Source organism: Pristis pectinata, chromosome 19, assembly GCF_009764475.1.
Source record: "Pristis pectinata isolate sPriPec2 chromosome 19, sPriPec2.1.pri, whole genome shotgun sequence".
Taxonomy (NCBI): domain Eukaryota; kingdom Metazoa; phylum Chordata; class Chondrichthyes; order Rhinopristiformes; family Pristidae; genus Pristis; species Pristis pectinata.
Genome location: NC_067423.1, coordinates 30098010 through 30119303, shown reverse-complemented (window position 1 = coordinate 30119303; position 21294 = coordinate 30098010). Strand labels below are relative to the sequence as shown.

The 21294-nt window shown below is 38.3% G+C and overlaps 1 protein-coding gene across 26 annotated transcripts in view; it reads right to left on the bottom strand.

Annotated features, from left to right (window-relative positions):
* anks1b (ankyrin repeat and sterile alpha motif domain containing 1B) overlaps positions 1-21294 on the bottom strand; it is a 609252-nt gene that overhangs the window by 15100 nt on the left and 572858 nt on the right. For 13 of the 26 annotated variants that reach the window (XM_052034200.1, XM_052034196.1, XM_052034193.1 and 10 more), the window contains 6 exons: positions 15883-15990; positions 14097-14159; positions 10348-10527; positions 6984-7112; positions 6379-6450; positions 1974-2057 (listed from right to left, as the gene is read on the bottom strand). In XM_052034200.1, coding sequence (XP_051890160.1) covers positions 1974-2057; positions 6379-6450; positions 6984-7112; positions 10348-10527; positions 14097-14159; positions 15883-15990 — 636 coding nt within the window. The remainder of the gene's footprint in view (positions 1-1973; positions 2058-6378; positions 6451-6983; positions 7113-10347; positions 10528-14096; positions 14160-15882; positions 15991-21294) is intronic. The other 13 variants (XM_052034197.1, XM_052034220.1, XM_052034211.1 and 10 more) reach the window with 5 other exon arrangements.

The window sequence follows — 21294 nt, the reverse complement described above, 5'->3', positions numbered from 1 at the left end:
GTTCTGAGGCAACATTTGGTTTTCTTAGGCTTTAAGAGTTAAATTACTTCCAGCCATTTTCAAACAATATTTCAATGTCAGTGTAACTTGGCTATAGATGAAACAATACCATCTTGGAATCTGCGCAGTTTGAGGAAATGTAGTGCTGTCAGTTTCATTGAAATGTGATCTTCTAGCCTGGGATCAACAGTTCACTCTTCAATTACCATACATGGTCACAAGATGTTTCACATTTTGTTGTTGAATTAATTACAAATAACTTTATTTGAAGTCCCAATTCGAAATGAAAAAATGTGATCAGGTATCTCCTGCAGGACATGAACTACAATGTTGTTTTATATAAAAAAATACTCTGGAGCCATAAACTAGATTTTTTTTTCATTCCTAGGACAACTAGACAAAGTTACTTTGCCCCCTTTAACCAATAAAACCGTAGCATGGTGCAACATAACATATAATTAACTATTTCACTTCACACACTGGGCTGGATCCTGCTTGATCTGTCCACAGTCTGTGCTCAATTTATCATCTGTGGTTCCGATTCTAGTCAAATATCAGGCCTTGCTGTCGTGGCTAATCAGCAAGTGCAGTGGGCCAGGAGCGACAGGTATGCCTGGGGTGACTGATCATGAGGCTGCAACTGAGGGTCTTTTGAAAGTTTGCTGATATAAAAGGTCCTTGAACCATTTTTAAATGGCAACCAAAGACATTTAAAAGCAGCTCATTACTGCCGATTAATCCCTTGCCAATCAAAAATGCTTCACAAGTTACTTCCATCAGTACTTGGTTGGATATGTACATTGTGTTATACTTCAAAATGCTTTCTGTGCATAGACCTCAGTGAGCAGATGAAAAATACAACAGGACTTAAGGAGTGCATAAGGTTTTGTATCCAGTATATAATAGGAATCACCTGTAGGTACTAAGTTTACATGGATCAGTTGTAAAATATGTAGAGATCCAATTTCAAAGTAGGCTAGTGGAATTACAAAATTCAAAGCCTAAACCTACCAGGCAATGACAACTTTGACCTTGTCTTAAAAGCAGAAGAAACTGGTGTAGAAATATCTGGTCAACACAATGCTACTGTTGACACAAGCAACTACCAGAATTTTGTTATAACAAAAAGAATTTTTAAACTTGAAATATAAAAACAAATATGTTACATCCGGATTATAGTGATTTTTCTCTGGCAATTTATAGGAAACCTATTGGAAATGCTGAGCATGATTTTTGGACCATTAATTAAAATCCTAACATTTTTCTAAAAAGCCAATTGGAACCAATGCTGCTGATTAAAGAGGATAATCCAAATAAACTGCAAACACACAGAACTGTCAAAGGGGACAATATTAATGATTCTCAAGGAATCAAGGACACAAGGAATTTTGCCCTTAAATCCAGAGTGACAGATATGGATGTTGCTTGATCCAAGGAAAGAAACTCGTGAAGGGTGAATAATGTAGAAGAGAAGGTTAGATTGATAATCTCCAGTGAGGCTTAATTTATCTTCTTTACATATCTTTAAAGAACCTATCCACAGAAGATTATCTGAGTTAGGCAACATCCATAAAATAGCAGATGGTAACTGGTGTTTGGAAAGAAGTATAGGCAGGCTGAATGCTTTGTAGTTCCGTGTTTTACGTTCTTGCATGTTGCATTTTACAATCTCCTTCACTTTTCTCATTATTGAAAATTTGCCTGTAAAAAAAACTACTGCTTTTTGATACAATACATTTTTCCTCATCTACTAACACACCTTTTAACTTGCTTTGAAGACGTAAATATGTTTATATACATTTTAAATAAATATGGGACAAATTGATGTTGACTTCATATTTACTGATTAACAAGCCTCAATCCTATTTGACCACATGAATGTTTTTTTTTGTCCCAGATTCCAGCATCTGCAGTCTCTTGTGTAACCAAATTAATTGTAACTGATGCAGTGGCTAGCTGCTTTTTTCACTTACCTTATTTGTAGCATCAATGAATTTTACCCCTTTGTACGAGATTGAAAGTATGATTGTGGGAATCTTCTTCATTTGTTCTGAAGCCTGGGGAACAGAAGACTAACTTAATTTTTCAAAAATTATGACTTTAGGAACATGAAATATTCACAACAAATTGAATGAACATTACTGCATCTCACCAGTGAATGCACATTTGAGAATCAATCTCATTCGAGAATCAATCTTTTTGATCCTTTAAACAAATTGATTTTAGTTTCAATGTTTGCTGGGAACAAGATTTCTATTTTAGAAATATCAGTGCCACTTATTCAGTCAACAAAATAAGAGGGACAATCGCTAACCAGAAAGTTTTCAAGGGAGATGTATCCAAACACTCAGGTTAGAAAAAAAACGCACAACCAAAATAACATAATTGTACTGTCAAAAAAAAAATCAGGTTTACTAGGAGTAGCACATCTTTGCACACACTTCTAGATGTCTTAATACCAATTGGGAAATTTGTTTCCCTATTTTCTAACAGGATTTTCATTTCCCCTAGTCCTTTTGTCTGGTGTACAGCTCGCCCAAGTGACATCAACTGCAGTGAAATATGCAAAATTTGTCCACAGTGAGATCTTCAACCTCACTCCTCCAAGAAAGTATGGCTCTTATTTACTCACAGAACAATGGGGCCAACACTCAAACTCAAACTCACCGAAATCTGTGACCTCGCGCGTTTTGCCCACAGAAGTTATGGTCACTCTCAGCTTTCTCGTCTCACAATCATTTGAGGTTGCATTCGCAGATTGTCGCCACATCTCACAGTCTGCTGCTCCCTACTGCACAAAGTCACCCAAACTCTACCTTCAAGGAGAGGAAACTATATTTTCTTTTCCACCTGCCCACAGGAGCAGGGAGGGTGACATGGGCATTTGCCTGAAATGCAAGCATTCAGCAACTGCACTTATGCCTTGCAGAGGCTTCCCTGCCAACTTCCTGCCTGGAACACTATGGTTTTTTTTTGTGGCCCTCGTGCATCAGAAACATGGCTACTATAAGCACTGTTCTTCACCAGCCTATTTATTCCCTCACATCTTCAAAGGGGCACTCATAACTTTGTTCCATTCTTGCAGGTTCCATTCACTCACCGCAGCACTCATCAGTAAGTGAAAGAGTGTTACTTGTATTGTGGTACATCTCTTTAAGAGTTGCCTGGAAAGATCACACTTGATGTGCTTCATGTTGAGAACTTACAGCACATTGGTAGGAAAAGCTGTAGTGTAAACCTAGCCCCAGCAGAATATTACACAGCGAAACCCTCTATCTTAAATTCCTCCATATGCTTATCTAACAATCTTTTGAACTTGTCCAATGTATCAGCCTCCACCACCACCCCAGGCAGCACATTCCATGCACCAACCACTCTCTGGGTGAAAAACCTCCCTCTGACATCTCCCTTGAACTTCCCACCCAATACCTTAAAGCCATGTCCTCTTGTTTTGAGCATTGGTGCTCTGGATGTCCACTCTATCTATTCCTCTCAATATCTTGTATACCTCTATCATGTCTCCCCTCATCCTCCTTCTCTCCAATGAGTAAAGCCCTAGCTCCTTTAGTCTCTCATCATAATCCATGCTCTCTAATCCAGGCAGCATCCTGGTAAATCTCCTCTGCACCCTTTCCAACGCCTCCACATCCTTCCTAAAATGAGGCGACCAGAATTGGACACAGTACTCTAAGTGTGGCCTAACCAGAGTTTTGTAAAGCTGCATCATCACTTCACGGCTCTTAAACTCAATCCCCTGATTTATGAAAGCTAACATCCCATAAGCTTTCTTAACTACCCTAGTCACCTGCAAGGTTACTTTCAGTGATCTGTGGATATGAACCCCCAGATCCCTCTGCTCCCCTACACTGCCCAGAATCCTGCCATTTGCCTTGTACTCCGCCTTGGAGTTTGTCCTTCCAAAGTGTACCACCTCACACTTCTCTGGATTGAACTCCACCTGCCACTTGTCAGCCCAGCTCTGCATCCTATCAATATCCCCCTGCAAGCTTCGACAGCCCTCCACACTATCCACAACACCACCAATCTTTGTGTCATCTGCAAACTTGCTAACCTAGCCTTCCACCCCCTCATCTAAGTCGTTAATAAATATCACAAAAAGTAGAGGTCCCAGAACCGATCCCTGCGGGACACCACTAGTCACAGCCCTCCAATCCAAATGCACTACCTCCACCACAACCCTCTGCTTTCTACAGGCAGGCCAATTTTGAATCCACACGGCCAAGCTTCCCCGGATCCCTTGGCCTCTGACCTTCTGAAGAAGCCTACCATGTGGAACCTTTTCAAACGCCTTACTAAAATCCATGTAGACCACATCCACTGCACTACCCTCATCAATCTTCCTGGTCACCTCCTCAAAGAACCCTATAAGGCTTGTGAGGCAAGATCTTCCCTTCACAAAGCCATGCTGGCTGTCCCTAATCAGTCCATGTTTCTCCAAATGCTCATAGATCCTAACTTTTAGGATCCTTTCCAACAGCTGACCCACCACAGACGTAAGGCTCACCAGTCTGTAATTCCCTGGACTATCCCTACTACCTTTTTTGAATAAGGGGAAAACATTCGCCACCCTCCAATCCTCCGGTACCATCCCCTTTGACAACGAGGACTCAAAGATCCTAACCAATGGTTCAGCAATCTCCTCCCTAGCCTCACGAAGCAGCCTGGGGCATATTCCGTCAGGCTCCGGGAACTTATCTGTCCTAATATTTTCTAACAACTCCAACACATTCTCTCTCTTATTATCTACATACTCTAGAACATTACCCTCACCTACACTGTTCTCAGCATCATCAAGACCCCTCTCCTTGGTGAATACTGAAGAGAAGTATTCATTGAGAACCTCACCCACTTCTACAGCTTCCAGGCACATCCTCCCACCTTTGTCTTTAATCGGACCTACCTTTACTCTAGCCATCCTTCTGCTCTTTACATATGAGAAAAAAGCCTTGGGATTCTCCTTAACCCTACTCGCCAAGGCCTTTTCATGTCCCCTTCTAGCTCTCCTCAGCCCTTTCTTAAGTTCCTTCCTTGCTACTCTATATTCCTCATGAGCCTTGTCTGATCCTTGCTGCTTACACCTTATGTATGCTGCCCTCTTCTTCCTAACTAGTTGTTCCATCTCTCTCATCACCCACGGTTCCTTCACCCTACCATTCCTTCTCTGCCTCGTCGGGACAAATTTATCCCTAACATCCTGCAAAAGATCCCTGAACATCGACCACATCTCCTAGTACATTTCCCTTCAAAAATGTCATCCCAATTTACACTCCCAAGTTCTTGCCTTATAGCTTCATAATTCGCCTTTCCCCAATTAAATATCTTCCCGTCCTCTTTGCTCCTATCCCTGTCCATGACAATTCTAAAGGTTATGGAGCAATGGCCACTGTCTCCCAAATGCTCACCCACCGATAGATCTGTCACCTGACTCAGTTCATTACCTAAAACTAGATCTAATATGGCATTCCCTCTAGTCGGCCTGTCAACATACTGTGTCAGAAATCTGTCCTGGACACACTTAAACTGCACCCCATCCAAACGTTATGGGGTTTTGTGCCAGCAATATTTTTTTCTGGTAGAGTGATCTATGTTTTAATAATTGTCATAATTTATTTTATGAGGGTAAAATATACCACTTCCTTCCTACCCCTTGCCATCCTCTCTGAAAGATACAGATGACAAACTGCACAGGGAGGCTAGAGCCTCATTTCAGCCTGGATCAGGTACCAATTATCTTGTTTTCTACTGGTCTGTACACTCAGGCACCAAAATGAGCAAAAAAGGATTTCTTTCTTATGTATAGAGAAGGGTCGTTATTGACTTGTAAGTGATGCAAACACTTCAAAAAGCCAATTGCTTATTCTTTAATTATATTAAAAATAATCTCTGTATGGTCATCTTTGCAATGACTGAACAATTCAATGTAATAATTGTGTTGTCTGCATTACTGACTTGTGCACTAAAGCGTGGGGCATTGTGTAATAGAACTGTGCAGCCCAGGTGGGATGCCACACCTGGATGTGTTTCTGGTCTTGACCTCATTGAACAGGAAGGTCAAAGCAATAAGTTTTGGTTGAGGGATTTGTGGCCACTTGTGCCTCATTATATAGATTAATAAGAATATTGATCTGTTACCACAGATCATTATGGGGTTAATTGCAACTGCACAACAAGTACAGCAAAAATCATTATTTTTTTAAGGCCATTACAATGTCTCTTTCCCTAGTAAATTTTCTATCTATTGTAATAGTTTTCAAAAGGGATTTCTGCTTAGCAAATGCCCCATAATTATCTCAGTTCCACAAACACAATTTTGCACTGGCAAGTTATGACACTAAATATCACACATAAGCAACATACCCGCATCTTAGAACATGCATCTTGTGTTGATTCTGTTCCTCGCAATTCCTTCACCAACATAGAACCTAAATACTAAACACAAGTAAGTTATTTTTTTGCTCTGATCTGTGTTATAACAACTCTTAAATATACAATAAACACTTTCAATTATAACAGTCCAAAATTTGCTTCTGCAATCAAAATTATATATTGAGTAATAAGTATCTGGCAAATTTACGTCAGAGAAGAATGTTGGTATGCTGGGTGGCTTTCATAAAATAGATTTATGAGTGAATTGAAGTGGAATAAATAAAAAAATTGATAAATCTTGCAGGGATTTAGGAAAGTGGTAAAGCATTAACTGGTATTTGCATAAATTGGTACTAATGGCATAAAGCAAGCATTAAAGGTGAACATTATAAAATATATGAGCTAATAACAGAAGAATAAATAATGTTACATCATTATTAAATAGAGTGGAGTACAGACCTATTGTATTTGTGGAATGGTATCATTGACTATGTTCTAATGTTTGAATATGGAACCCATCAAAACATGAGAAGCATATGCACATAAATCACTGCAGCATGCTAACCTGCTTTATCTCCCATCTAATGAGCACTTACATATGCTTCATAGTCACAGGACTGAAAAATCAGCTTCTCAGGATGATGTTGCCAGTACTGCACAGGCGTTGATGATGTGGCTTCATTTGGAGGCCGAAGAGTAATGGAAGGCTCACTCCATTCTGCCTGCTGAATAGGAAAGTAAAATTAGGCCGGGGAAAACTGAACCTGTGGCAACTTAGCCAAGAATGCTTATAAAAATATTGATGTATGTAAAAATGAATTGGTAGTGACATTTTTTTTCACTGAAGTCCTTTTGTGTGCAGGGCATTCAAGCCCAGCTGTGATCAGAGTACATCCAATTCGAGATAAGGCATGCAGAAAGCTTGTATTGATAATGAATAATCACAGAATCGATCAAAGCCCGACACCCCTGATGTACTTTTCTTTGTATATATCCCTTATTCAATGCAACATTTCAATGACCCATTGCTGAACTAGAAAGAAAATGCTAATTTAATTTCTGCAACAGTAACATAATTGGTTTCAAGTGGAGAGAATAAAAGAAAAAGTTGCAAGTTATCTTATACGGTGGTGAGTGGTTAAAACATTCTAGCAACCAGTATCGTTAAGAATTAGAATGGAAATACTATTTTACTAAAACAAGGTGCAATGGGATGAAATATCAAGCAGAATATTCTTCACTGAAATAAATCAATTGCAGAAAATTGAAAAGTTTAAAATATTAAAAATGCAAGACAAGTACATATCAAAATGTATGAATGGGGCAACTAAAGCATAAGAAAGAAGAGCAACCTGTACAAGGCTTAATTGTATAAAAAGCACAACTTATGGAAAAAGTAGTAGTAGTAGTTTGAATGATTGTCATGTATCCCAGAGTACTGCAGGATATTGGCTATTATTATTAAAGCATCACTGGGTGCCGAGAGATTTTAAACAAAGAAAATTCAGTATTTTTGTTTTAAAAGGGAGCAAAGTATTTGCCTCAATTGACTATAGGTCCTTTGCCACACACCAAAAGCAGATAAAATAATGCAAAATGTGTGTGTTGGGCAGTATCTATGATCAACAACATGAACTAATAATGGAATTTCTTCTCAAACATCCTCATATTGTTTGAGGAGTATTTAAACTCAGCTGGTGAAAATCCTTCAAATGTTTTTTTTCCATTTAGATCTTCAAAAAAAACTTCCATATCATTCAATAGAGTGTGGGCAGGTTACAACACAAGCATGCTCCTGAGATATGCAGATTAAGGAGGAAATCTGCAGCAGAGTACCACAAGGATCTCTGTTCTAAACACCAGTATTTCTTTACCACATAATATGCAGATGCAAATAAGAGACAAGTACACCAAGTTTGAAGAAAATACCGAAATGAGATAGACCAGATAAGTCAGGCAACAGTTCATAATTGGATTAGGACCAGTTATGCTCTTCAAGAATCAAATGACAAATTACATTTAATATTAACAAAAGACTGCAGACTGAGCAAAGTGAAAAGTGGCAAAGGAGTACCATGAAGGTTAGAGGTTAAAGGGTAACTAAGGGCCTGAATCTTGCAGTATATTTGTCAATTTCAAAGTCGAGGCAATATGAAGAAACAATAAAAAAACAAACAGAACTGCAATGGAGTGTGAAACTCCAGGAGATTATGTTGAGAGTTTAAATGTACTGGCCTGATCAGACCACTAAGTGTGATAATTGTCAAATTAAATTCGGTACAATGAATGGTCATCTGGATCACTGGAATGATTATTTTTGATGCACCAAGTACACATTTCTTATCCTTGACTTTTATTTTTCTTCGTTGCCTTACATCAGAGGGTGCACTCAGTTTATTTTTGTGCTGAGTTGTACGAATCCCCTCGTATTTGAGGCGATGGTTAGGGTGGTCCAACTGGACAAGCAACTAGTTTATCATTGTTCAGTGGATTTAATGTACTGGTGAGGTCTTCACCATCTGCATCCTGACTGTTGAGCTGCCAATATTTTATTCACAGGGAATTTTTGAAATGTTAGCCCTTACTCTCTATAACAAGCTTCAAATCATTATAAATGTAACAGGAACCAGCTCCATGAAGAATCCCCACCAGCTTTAGTGCTCATGTAACCAAAGTCAGTGGGAATCCATCAGACTCCAATCTGGCTTGTCGGGGTTTTTTTTTTAAAACTGCCGAATAGGATTTTATCTAAAAATCTCTGCTGCTGCATATTACATTCAAACATTTTGAATCATGCTCACACGTGATATCTGCATGGGAAGAGGTATCTGCGGGATAGCATTAGGGAGAGGTAAGAGATGAAAGCTCAGCAGAGTGTTTTTGGCTCCACTTCCCTGGCAATGGAGGTTTGGAACAAAATGAAACCTCTGTAGAAGACCTGGTGATATGACCTGATACCCAAAATAAATAGTTCTGCAAAATTTGTCATTACTGTTGCCAAACTATCTTCCAACTGGTTCATAGAGGAACCTGGAAGGGGAAAAAAAAAATCAGTCATTTGCAATTGGAATTCTGCCAACTTCAGCCAGGTGTGCAAACCAATGCCCTTTTGATTAAGGTGGCCTCAGCTGGACAAGCCACAAGTAGTTCACCATTGTTCACCGGTCTTAATATACTACTAATATCCATACTTCTTTCATTTTAGGTTTGTGGTGTACGTCCTAAAATTGTCAGCAAAATAGATATTTATAAATCTTGAGAGTCCTTTGGCTAACATTTTTAAATAATATTTCATGAATAGTTGTGTGTACTTTAGACATCTGGCTATCCAAAACAATATAGAAAGCACCTAATAATATCAAAATGTCTTAAGTGCCATAAAGAGAACAATAGCCAAAAGCACCACAGATGCTGAAAATCTGGAAAAAATAGAAAATGCTGGAAATGATCAGCATCTATGGAAAACAAAAAAGTCAACTTTCAGTTCGATGATGTTTCAACTTGAAACATTCATTCTATTTTTTTTCTCCACAGATAGTGCCTGACCTGCTGAGCATTTCCTGTATTTTCTATTTTTATTTCAGAATTATAACAAAATATGCTGGTCGGTGTACAGATGAGACACACTTGTCATTTCATTTGAGTCAGAACGCTGAATAGGAACAACCTGTCATAATTATATAAATACTAGAAGATCTAACAAACCACGAAGCTGAAAATCTCAACAACTCACTAAAATAAGAATTTATCTCAGAGAGAACCCAAATGATGAAGGTTTAATTATTGATGATGAATTATCTACAAGTTAATACAGAGACAGAACTGATAGATTATCAGGTAGTGCTGAAGTATAGTATGGCAAGCAAGCTTACAAAATAAAATTATGAGGAAAGTAAGCCAAACTAGTGCAAAGGGAACCCAAGGTTAACAGCCTATTGCATGTTATTCAATGCAATTTACCTGAGCCATTTGTCTTTCCAGTTTTGACCTAGGCATATCCTCAAAGTAGCTGTCATTGATTCGCCTTCTTGCGTCCCCTTGCATCATTAAATGGGAAGAGGGGATATCAAGAGAGCCACCAGTGTAAGTGCTTTGGCTAAGGGATGGGGAAAGTTGAGGAGGAGTGTTGTTCCCAGGGTCCTGTTCCAGAAGCAAATAGCAATGCATTAATTAATGTTATGATTTATGTACTGAAGCTCTCCTAGCCCTAATGGTTTAGTTCCTCTGCCTTGTTCATCAATGTGAAATCTAAGTATTTCAAATTGATGAAACATTCTGAACGCATGTTTACAGCCCTCACACCTAAATAATCTATCTCAAATGAATGGATCTCTCAGTTAGTTTTAATCTTGGCATAAAACCAATAATCTAACAAGAGCTATTTGGTAGAGATTAATATTAAACAACTGCTTTTGAAAATTTATTTCAGCATTAACGGAAAAATGGTATAAAAATGTGATTCTGGAGAACACAAAAGTATATAAAACAAACTTGTGCAATTGCAATATGCTTTTAATGAAACAAATTGGCCTCTCTTCATTCCTTCAGGTTAAATGTTTCTGAAACTGAGTTACAATTACTGTAACATACTCCGCATATGAAGATTCCTCTCTTCTTCCAATCGACTGAATTGTGAGCATTCTCTGCCAGCTCCCACCCTTGCTTTAACATCTAACATTCAGCTAACAGACTTGCAGCAGTGGCCCAGGTAACTCTCCTCTCCCCTTTGCGAGTCACGTCTGGCATCAGCTCAGTGCTTTCCCGCAACAATACAGCTGAGGTCAGAAACCTGAGCTTCAAGATAGAGTGTGGAAAAAGTAGAGATCAAACCTTCCTCTCACTTCTGACATGTTGTGATGCACCAACCAACTGTGCTGCATATACCAGTGTTTATAAGAAATATGTTGGAGAATTTACAAATGCACACCTTTTGCAGATTCTGTGCTTGAAAGAGTCAGGAAAGTTGAATGTCAATAATTGTTAGGGGTGGTGCAGTGGTGCAGCTGCCTCACAGCTCCAGTGACCCAAGTCAATCCTGATCTCTGGTGCCGTTTGTGTAGAGTTTGCATATTCTTCCTACAAGCTCTGGATGCCCACACCCCAAGCTGTGCAGATTGGTAAGTTAAGAAGCCACTTTAAAATGCCCCTAGTGTGTAGGGGAGTGGTGGGGAGTTAAGGGGATGTGGGGAGAGTGGGTGCTTGATGGTCAACGGAAACTTGGTGGGCTAAAGGACTTTTTCCATATTGGTGACTGAATGATTCTATAAATAGTGATATATCAAATATTTGCCCAGGTTCTTTCAGTTCAATGTGGAAAACCTAATGAAGCTGTTGACACATTATGCTTTGTATTTCCAAGAGGTTAGCTACAGTTTATTCAGGTCCCATAAACCTTTGATGGATAATTAGAATTTTACACCAATATTTTGTTCTTTAATGGGATTTTGCATGTATTTATTTTTGAATGAAGATTGTTATATCTTGCAAATTTATACTTGCAAAATGCCGATTTTTATTCAGCTCTCTCTACCACTACCCAAAAGATGCCAGCCAAACAAAAAGGATTTATTTCAGTAATTAATGGCTCATCCAATGGTTGTCAAGTACCACAATGTCATAAGGAAAGAAGATGCTGCATGAATTAAAATAGCAGGTTAACTCACTGTTTTCCCAAGGGCCTTAAAGGAGGCCTTTGATAACCCAAACAAACAGCAAGTTCAAAGTGCCAGATTTTGACAGAGTCTTTTGAAGATGTGGAAGAGAGGTAGTAATTTAAAGAGTTTGGGAGATGAGTTCTGCTCGCCACAGGTAGTGTGCAGAGCTAGAAACATTGTGGGTATCTGTTGGGAAATGGAGTTGTAGATTTTCAAAAGGTAAAAACAACAAAACGCTGGAGACATTTGCAAAGTAAGGCATGTACTTTGATGTCAATGTTGTTGGAGGGAAAAAACACAAGATCAAAACTTGTTAAGAAAAGATGGTATAAATGTGGCTCTGGATACTAGAGTAGACTTATGATTTCTAGTTTACATCCACTAGTGTGAAACATCTAGGATCTGAATGAAAAAAGTTTGTTGGAGTAATCCTTTTAGAAAGTAATGGGCTTTGATGATGGATTGGTTGCATGGCAGCATGGGAATTAGGCCAGCCAAATAAAGGAAGCAGTCTCTATGACAAACTGGATGTGGATCTTGACATCCAGTTCAGGCACTAACATCGTATGAACAATAGCAAACAGCTGAAAGAGGACTGAATCAAAATCAGAGGCATAGACACTCTACCAGGGGCCAATCAGGATTGTGTCATTCTTGCTCCAACTGAGCTTGGGAAGGTTATGGTTCATCCAGGACTTGAAGTCAGGCAGGCATTTGGAAAACATGGTGACAGACCTGATATAGCGTTGGCAATGGAGAAGCAGGATTGGACCAAGTCTTTGTGCAGTCAGATAATGACAGAAGGGCAGAAAATAAATGAGGACAAAATTGACTTGACTTTTATCATGAACAACGTCAATTTCTCTTATGTGAGCCTCTCACTCAAATAATGTGGCTTAATCCTTTCACTGACTCTTGCACATCTTTCCAACTGGTTACCAAGTCAGAAACAGCAGAAATATTTACAGCATTATATTTCTGGAATTAGACTTGCTACTGCAGTCATGTCTGGTCAGTTCAACCAATGAGAAGTAAAGCAGCACAAAGCATGTTCTCCTCCACTGATCTGGCATTGCAAGTTATTGAAAATCAGAAGTATTATTTGGTATGATATTAACCAAGTTACTGATTAAAACATTTATTTACAACTGGGTTATTATTGTGTGGTGTCAAAAAAAAATCATGATGAAAAGTATGAAATCAGTATGATCTGAATGAAAGCTCCAGTAGAAATGTTTATTTATTAACTGTTTCCCAGGGCCAAATATCTAGAAACAATTCAAATGGCACTTTGTTCATAATTTTTTAGGGTTATGCATCTTCAATTATCTACGTTTCCCTTTGCACCCTGAGGCCATCTGAAATGAATTCAGTGACAGACATTATGCAAAAACATTACCAACCCAAGGACAACAATATTAGGTATATTTTTAACAGGGTTGGGGTGGAGAGGGAGCAGGGTGTTTAACTGACATGAGACAGCTCTAAAGTCTTTGCAGTTAGACCATTTGTATTTGCCTTTCCATATTACAAGCTGCAGACGGTCCAGACATGCAATAACTATAAACACAAAGAGTTCCTCTGAAAAGGAACTGCACTTGGAATTCATAGACAGTCTTCAGTTACTTGAAAAGTCGTGCTCACTTTCTGTTGGCAAATGATCATTGTGTAGCAGAGAAAGGAATACACACAACAACAAAATTGCTTTTAATCACAATTAGTGGTCTCAGGGATTTGAAACTATTTGTTAAAACAATGGCTTTCACAGTATTTCCTACAATAAACATATGAGATGATGTTTCATTTTCAGGACGACATATAATTGTGAGACAGAAGTTGGACAACCCCTTTCATTTCAAGCTAGGCAGGTACAAAGACTGACATCTGCCCTTCACTAGAGTTTTGAGTTAAATGTTTCCTGGGAAAAGCATGGCGTAGAAGTAATTACATCCTGCGGCGAAGGCAGGTATCAAAAATTCGGAAGCATACGTGCACTTTATTGTGGGGAGGAGGCCTCATTTCCACGTTGTCCAGCTTACTTCAGAGGTGACTTACCATCCAAGATACGATATATACATCATCTTGCAAGATGGCATTGCGGGATTCAGGACAACTGACCTATTGATATAAAAAGAGATCCAATCTGAATAGCACCTAGTATGAGTGGCTTTTGCTTCCACCACTCGTCAGTTGTTCCCTCCTTCCAAGATGGAGGGTCCTATCACAGCATACTGCTTCACCTAATGGTTTGCACAAGAATTAACAACATTTGCTTCCAAAAGTGGGAAGCGGATTTGAATGCACAAACAGTTCCATGTAAGTTACACAGATCTGTGGATACATTTCTATGAATCCCCAAATATTGGCCTGGAAACAGTTATTTTTTTCTGCTAATTTTTTTTTGAAAAGAAAATGACAGAATTCAATTTAAAGCAAAGTAAAATGGTAGAAATACACAGTAATACCTGAAGAAAGAAAAGATGGGCTAATGTTTCCAAAGTAAACCATTTATTAGAACTGGAAACTGGAAGATAAATAATTCCAACACTCCACTTTTATTTAAGACTTCTTGCATTTGGATTTTGAGCTCCTGTTTTCAGCATGTAAAATAATGCCAACTATGATATAACAGAGCTTTAAAAACAGACATTTTGGTTTGAGAAATGAACATAAATTATGGTAAAATCATATTCTAAAATATGTATTAAAATTTGACTTTAAGAGTTTAATGTAAAACCTTTTGCAATAAAATAACTCAAATATGCCCTGACTCCCTTCTCCCATGTTCTATGTCCTTGTACACCCAACATGTGCACGATTTCCTATTCAACTGAATATTGAATTATTTGAAAAATACACAACTATTTGGAAGTGCTTCTCTTTCTTTAATGTGAGCACAACTGTGAAAGATCTTTCCATGAATGCTTCAATGACATTTTAGGCTGAAGGCATTAAAAAAAAAGGCAATCAAGCAGACCCAGATACAAGCCTGGTGCACAAAAAAATTACACCTAAATGTTGTTTCCACTGAAAGCAGGCAGAAAGATCTGGGTGGGATCTTAATACACCAGATTCTTCAACCTATGCAGATGCATTAGTAATCCAATACTGTCTGCACAAAAGCTTCCTTAGAATTTTCTTCATGACTGTATAATTAACTGCTCACTAAGGATTTCCTTTAGTATTGTGCATGATTTTAGTGTGTTCTGCTCCATATAATCAAGTAAAAAAGTGATTGAATACAAAGAGCATAGTGATATGAACTGTGAATAATTTTAAAGATTAAGAAAATGAAGCAAATAGCTTAAATAATTTAAAAATGTCTTGAAAGATTGCAAACATCATTTAATAAATCTTAAAAAGATTTGTAATTATATAAGTGCTGTTGATGAAGGGTTAAAATGTGGTGCAGACTAAAGCTAAGACTCGGTGACTATCTGAATCCCAGGATCATAGCTGAAAGGCTTTGACATTTGTGGTAAATAGAGTTTACTTTTTAATGAGAATAGTTATTGATTTTTCTTTCTTTAACACCCACTGAAAGATTTGATAGATTTTTCAGGCTGGATTTGAACAAAAGGTCACAATAATAAAAACTTGAAATGAGTTTTTCCACCTCTTAATTTCACAATATTGCTTGGAAGATCTTCAGGGAATATTCTCACATACAAAACAAAGAACGTTGGTGGTGGTCATGAAGCAAGAAAGATTACCGAAGCAAGCAGCTAATAATGATACAGGCCAATGCTGAAGGCTGGGCTAAGACTTTAATTAAAATCATACCGAGCTATATTTCATGTGAGTAACAGTATTAATTCAACACTGCATGAACACAGCTTACCCTCAGAGTAATGGTTCGTGGAGGCTTCTGAGGGGGCTCGTCGTGAAGTCTGTCTCCAAGTGATGCCAAGATTCGTTTTCTGTGACCCAGAAGGTTGATTTTCAATACCTGAAAGGTTCAGGGATACAAATCAGAATTCTCATAGAATGAAGAGTGGAGAAAAAAATTCTTAAAACTGGTAAATGACCTTGCAGTGGGAGAGATCCAATGGGATTGATGAACTGCAGCGTGGTTATGGAATTAGCTGCCAGAATAATTATTCTTCCTCCTAATGTGCCATCATAAGAAGATGAGGTGCAATTCTAAAAAGAAATCGACTGGACAAATAGCTCTCATCTATCCTTTTTAGACTTAAATGCCAATTGCTGCACAGAATGTAGCTCGAGTCAGTTTCCGACAGTTCTCTGCAGTGTTTCTGGATGAAATGGCAGAAAGCATACCTATAAATGAAGATTTAATTCCTTAGCTTCAGACCTTCACCACTTCTGCAGCTGTGCGAGACTGGTGAAAAGGCCAAGTATCTTTTTTTAAAAATGTACTTCACGGAAAGTATCCGAAAGGTGCAAATTGAATGACCACATTGGTAGTCATCCATATTTTTAATTATAAGGTTGACAACATTCAGCTCATTACATAAGAGGAAAGCAAGAAACCATGATGCTTACCTGTTTAAAAGGAAATAGTTAGAGCACTGTATACATATTCTAACACAATTTAAATAAACAAGTGCACTTTACTGTATTAACAGCAAAAATACACACTGCAAGAAGATATCACCAAAAGCAAAATCAACACCGACCTGCTTTGAGCAATATAAACGTCATATTGTAAAAGATATAGCATTTAGAAATGTTACTAAATTGCATTTTCAAATCACCATGAGTCTTTACGTTCAGCCTGAAAAGCCAAATCAAGTAAATTTATACAAGTGATCTTATGCAGCAAAACTAGGATATACGAGATATTTTCATACAAGGTGTAGGCAGTTTCCATGACATACAACTTACCCAGCGCCTTGAGGAGAAAATTCTTTTGCCTTTAACTATGCATTTTACATATATCCAAATCCACATTATCCTTACTTTTATCACATTTGTTACAGAACAGTCATCAGTTGAGAATGTTTCCACTCAAATTGGGAAGAGGACCACAGAGTAACAAATGTTCTTCGTTACCCATATCAACAAAAACAAAAATCACATTTGAATTCTGAATGGGCAGAAGTGGTCAAAACATGGCTTGTTTGTAAATTTGTCATGTTTCCACTATGAATTAATGTGTATAATAATTAATTTCAACTAATAATACTTCCCGATTAAATGTTCGCATTAACTCCAAAGTCTCATGTAGAGTGATTAGAATTGTATTCATGCCACAAGGAAACTGTATAAATGGTATTTATAAATCATATTTCATTTAGACTGAAGCTTGGCCTTCAGAAATATTGTTATCCATCAATAGAATCTTAATTACATATCTATTAACAACGTGTAGAGTTGGCAGTAAACTGTCAACATATTTAGTAAAAATCTGTTTACTCTGCAAACTTTCTGGATGTTCTCACACAGGAGCCTAGAAATTGGATCAATTCATATCTGATTTTAGGTGCTACTTTCACACAAAAAGTTTTGCCTGGAATAGACTGTGCTTTCTTCAGATGACTGAACCACGTACATTCAATCCTGATTCATTATAGTGACCAATTCGAGTCAGCAGATTCACACCCAATGACATCACCTGAATGGGCAACTTCAGAACTGAGTGAAGTATACAGAGTGTCCTGAAACAAGTAACAAATGTTTTCTCCAGAATTTAGCTGCTGACTTATTTATGTAACAAGTGCCTCAGTAGAGACACTGCTTACATACTTCATTACTAGAGTGACTTTATGGCTATGGCTGGCCACTTAGGCTGCCATGGTCAAGGTCACCCAATTTCAGCCAGCAAACTACTATGTGCAGACACTGGTACATGCACACATTCAGAGGCCAAGCTGATTCACAAGCACGAGAGAATGGTCCTTGTACTGAACATCCATTTTAAAAAAAGAGGCCTTCAGCCAACCTGCCCCCATTAACCAACAACCCCCTTCAATGACAAAGACCTAAAATAAGGCCTCAGGAAACATGAACCCCCTTCCCGTATCTCAGGCCATCTCTTAGCGAAGGTAGACAATGATGATGAAAGTCTCCATTGTGCCAGCTCATCCTTTGCCCAAATGGGGAAAACAGTGGAAATGTGGAAAAGTTCAAGACCTCAAACCTGGCATAATTATCATGGTCTATTGGATTGCAGTGATCTGTTCTCCTGTAAATATCAGAGAAATGGACAACCTCCAGCAGGCACTTCTATCAGCAGTTTCTACAAAGTCTTCCTAATCCACTGCCAGAAACTTTGCCGTTGCCCAGTATCAAAATATCACGAGTTTTTGTGTGGTAGGAGTCAGTTTGTACAAATAGGGTCACACTTAGAAGTAATCTTTAGCACCTTCCTCCTGGTTATTCAGATTTTTAGCCCCTTATGGAAAAGTCAAGCCTGGTATCTAATTTCTTCTGGTGTAGTTCCAGTGCAGTTAAATTACTACTGCAGTAGCCTGGGTTCAATACTGACTCGTGTGCCATTTGTGTGAAGTTTGCACGTTCTCCCTGTGACCATGTGGGTTTCCATGCTCTAATTTCCTCACACATACCAAAGATGTGATGGTTGTAAGGTATTTGAGTACTGGAGGTTAACCCTAGCGTAGGTGGATGGTGGGAGAATTAAAGGGAAGTTAATAGGCATACGTGGGAGAATAGAGAGAAATAAGGGGAAATGGGAGCATTCTGAGAGCTGACAGAGATGATGGGCTGAGTGGCCTTCTTCTATGTTATAAGGAATTGAAAGAAATATGTGCAACTGAACAACCATATTCTCAACTAATGTAGCGTGTGCAACTGGGAATGGCACTGTCCTTGTTTATTGGTGGCACGTTTCTGTATGAAAATCCATGTACAACTGACACTTGACCTTTATGTAAATAATAAGTGACAGACTCCTATTCTTCCCACAAAAAAACAAGTAATTGCATAGAAATTACTATTTTTAGAGAATATAACTGGCATTACTTAGGGCATTGAATTAAATAATTATCTGAATTACAAAACATTGATTAAACTGTATTTGCACTGTCTAAAGTCTCTGTAAAATGAAGGGCTTTGATGTCCACTTGGCTCCAAGGCTGGATTGTCACACTGGCTGCCACAATCCTGCCACACCTACTGCAAGGTTACAATTCCCAAAGCATGCTGATACATACTGACACACAAACCAAGTGCCACTTTACCTCAGTGCTGATTTCTGGACTGTAATGTTTAACAATCACCAAATGCTTTTACAAATTCCATGCTTTTTTTCTATCAATAACTGCCTGTAATTTATTTTATTCATGTACATGCCCAATTGACTGTGCGGAGACAGTTAGGGGTCAACTAAATTGGTGTTTTTGGAGTAACATTTAAATCAGACTGAGTAATGTCGGCAGTTTTCCCTCCATGAAGAACATTAGTGAGCCTGATGAGATTATAACGACAATCAGACTCACTATGACTGGCACTAGATTCTTATTCTGAATTTATTTTAATTTAAATTCTTCAACTGCTGTGGTGGGATTCAAACTCATGACTGATGGTCCAAGTCCAGTAATTTAGCCACTATGCTTGCTTGCAGTGTCAACCCATGATAATCAAAGGGGTCAAGCCTTCAATCCCTAGTATTTATATGCACAATATTCTTGGGGGGGGGGGGGGGGGAGGGGGAGAGAAATACATCATAAAAACAAGACTGCAGAGCAAAGCAATGGCCCGGAGATTTAATTACTGTATTGGAGGTTGGAAAAGAAATTCAAATTCTTCCAGTTTTGTTTCAGAGTACATTATGCACCATTGATGGGATAACATAAGAAATGCACAGAAATATGCCATTACACAGCAACTTACAATAATGGTGTTTATAACATAATAAAATGTTTCAAGCACTGCACAGAAGCATTATCGGACAAATTCTAACGCCAAGCTATGCCAGAAGGCTTTAGCTAGATCAAGGAAGTTCATTCAAGGGTATTTAAGGTGGTAAGAGGACACAGCAGTATAGGGATTTAGAAAGGGTATTCCAAAGACTGGGGTCTAGACAACTGAACAGATGTCTATTAATGGTGAGGAAATTAAATTCAGGAGACATACAGGAGGTCAGAACTGGATGAGCAGAGAGATCTTGAAGGATTGCAGGAAGTTAAAGAGCTACAAAGAGCAGATGTAATGAACAAATGTGAAAACATGGTTGAAATGCTGATATCTGGGTGCTATTGGACCTGGAGCTACAAGTACATATATTGTATCATGCCCACCACAATGCAGAAATATTACTGCAGTTACTTCCTCTCATCCATGCCAGCCTATCTTCCTGAGGCATTGATTTCTTGATAAAGTAGTTTCGTGGACAATGGTATCTCCTCGAGCAGTTCCTATGTCAGCATTTTTAAATGTGAGGTTCACTGTGATTAAATACAAGAGTATCCCAGCTAGGGTGGAAACCATGACAGACTTTCTTCTCTCTAACTCAAGGGCACTGACACCAATTATCACACCTCAATTGCTTCTGGGCCTGAGATAAATCACACACTAGATTGAACTTGGCAACTTCCTAGCCCATGAAGCTTATTGAGTAAACTCAAAGCCATTGAAGGAATTATTCCATCATACTTATTACGTAAGTATTACTCTCACAAATCTGAATCCTTATTTCTCCAGTTTCAAGCTTCATTTGCTTCTAGTAATTTAGGACAGTGGAAGCAAAGATGGGAAAAAGAACTACTATTAAACAAAAATATCTGAAATGATGTGTGTAATTGTCAATCTACGATGGAGCCTTTGTTGCAACAGGACTTGTATAAAGCTTTCCTCTATTACACCGAAGGCTGATAAAGTTGGTATCGTGAATTAATCACAAGAACCATTTGATAAACAACAAGAACACAGGATATGTGCAAATAGAACTAAAAACAATGATTGGAAATAACTTGTGTACAAATTTTCTCCTTTGTGCTTCCCTTTCTTCTCAAAGATGCTAGCTTGAGAGGTTTGAGGTATTGTCTGCCCCACCAATACCTCATTCAACTGAGTGGCAGAAGCTCAAATATTGAATTAGGAAGATAATTTGACCATGCAGATCCAACACAGTTGTTCCTAATCTTTTTCTCAATGTCTGTAAATGTAACTTTCCAGTGGGAGTTATTTGATATCAACCAGGAGAGAGAACTTTAGCCAAAATTCTTCTTCACTTTCCTGAGCACATTATAGCTAATTATAGTGCATCTTCCCCTGATGACACCAGCAGCTAAATGAGCACACAACTAAAGCTAACCCTGGATTTTCTCAC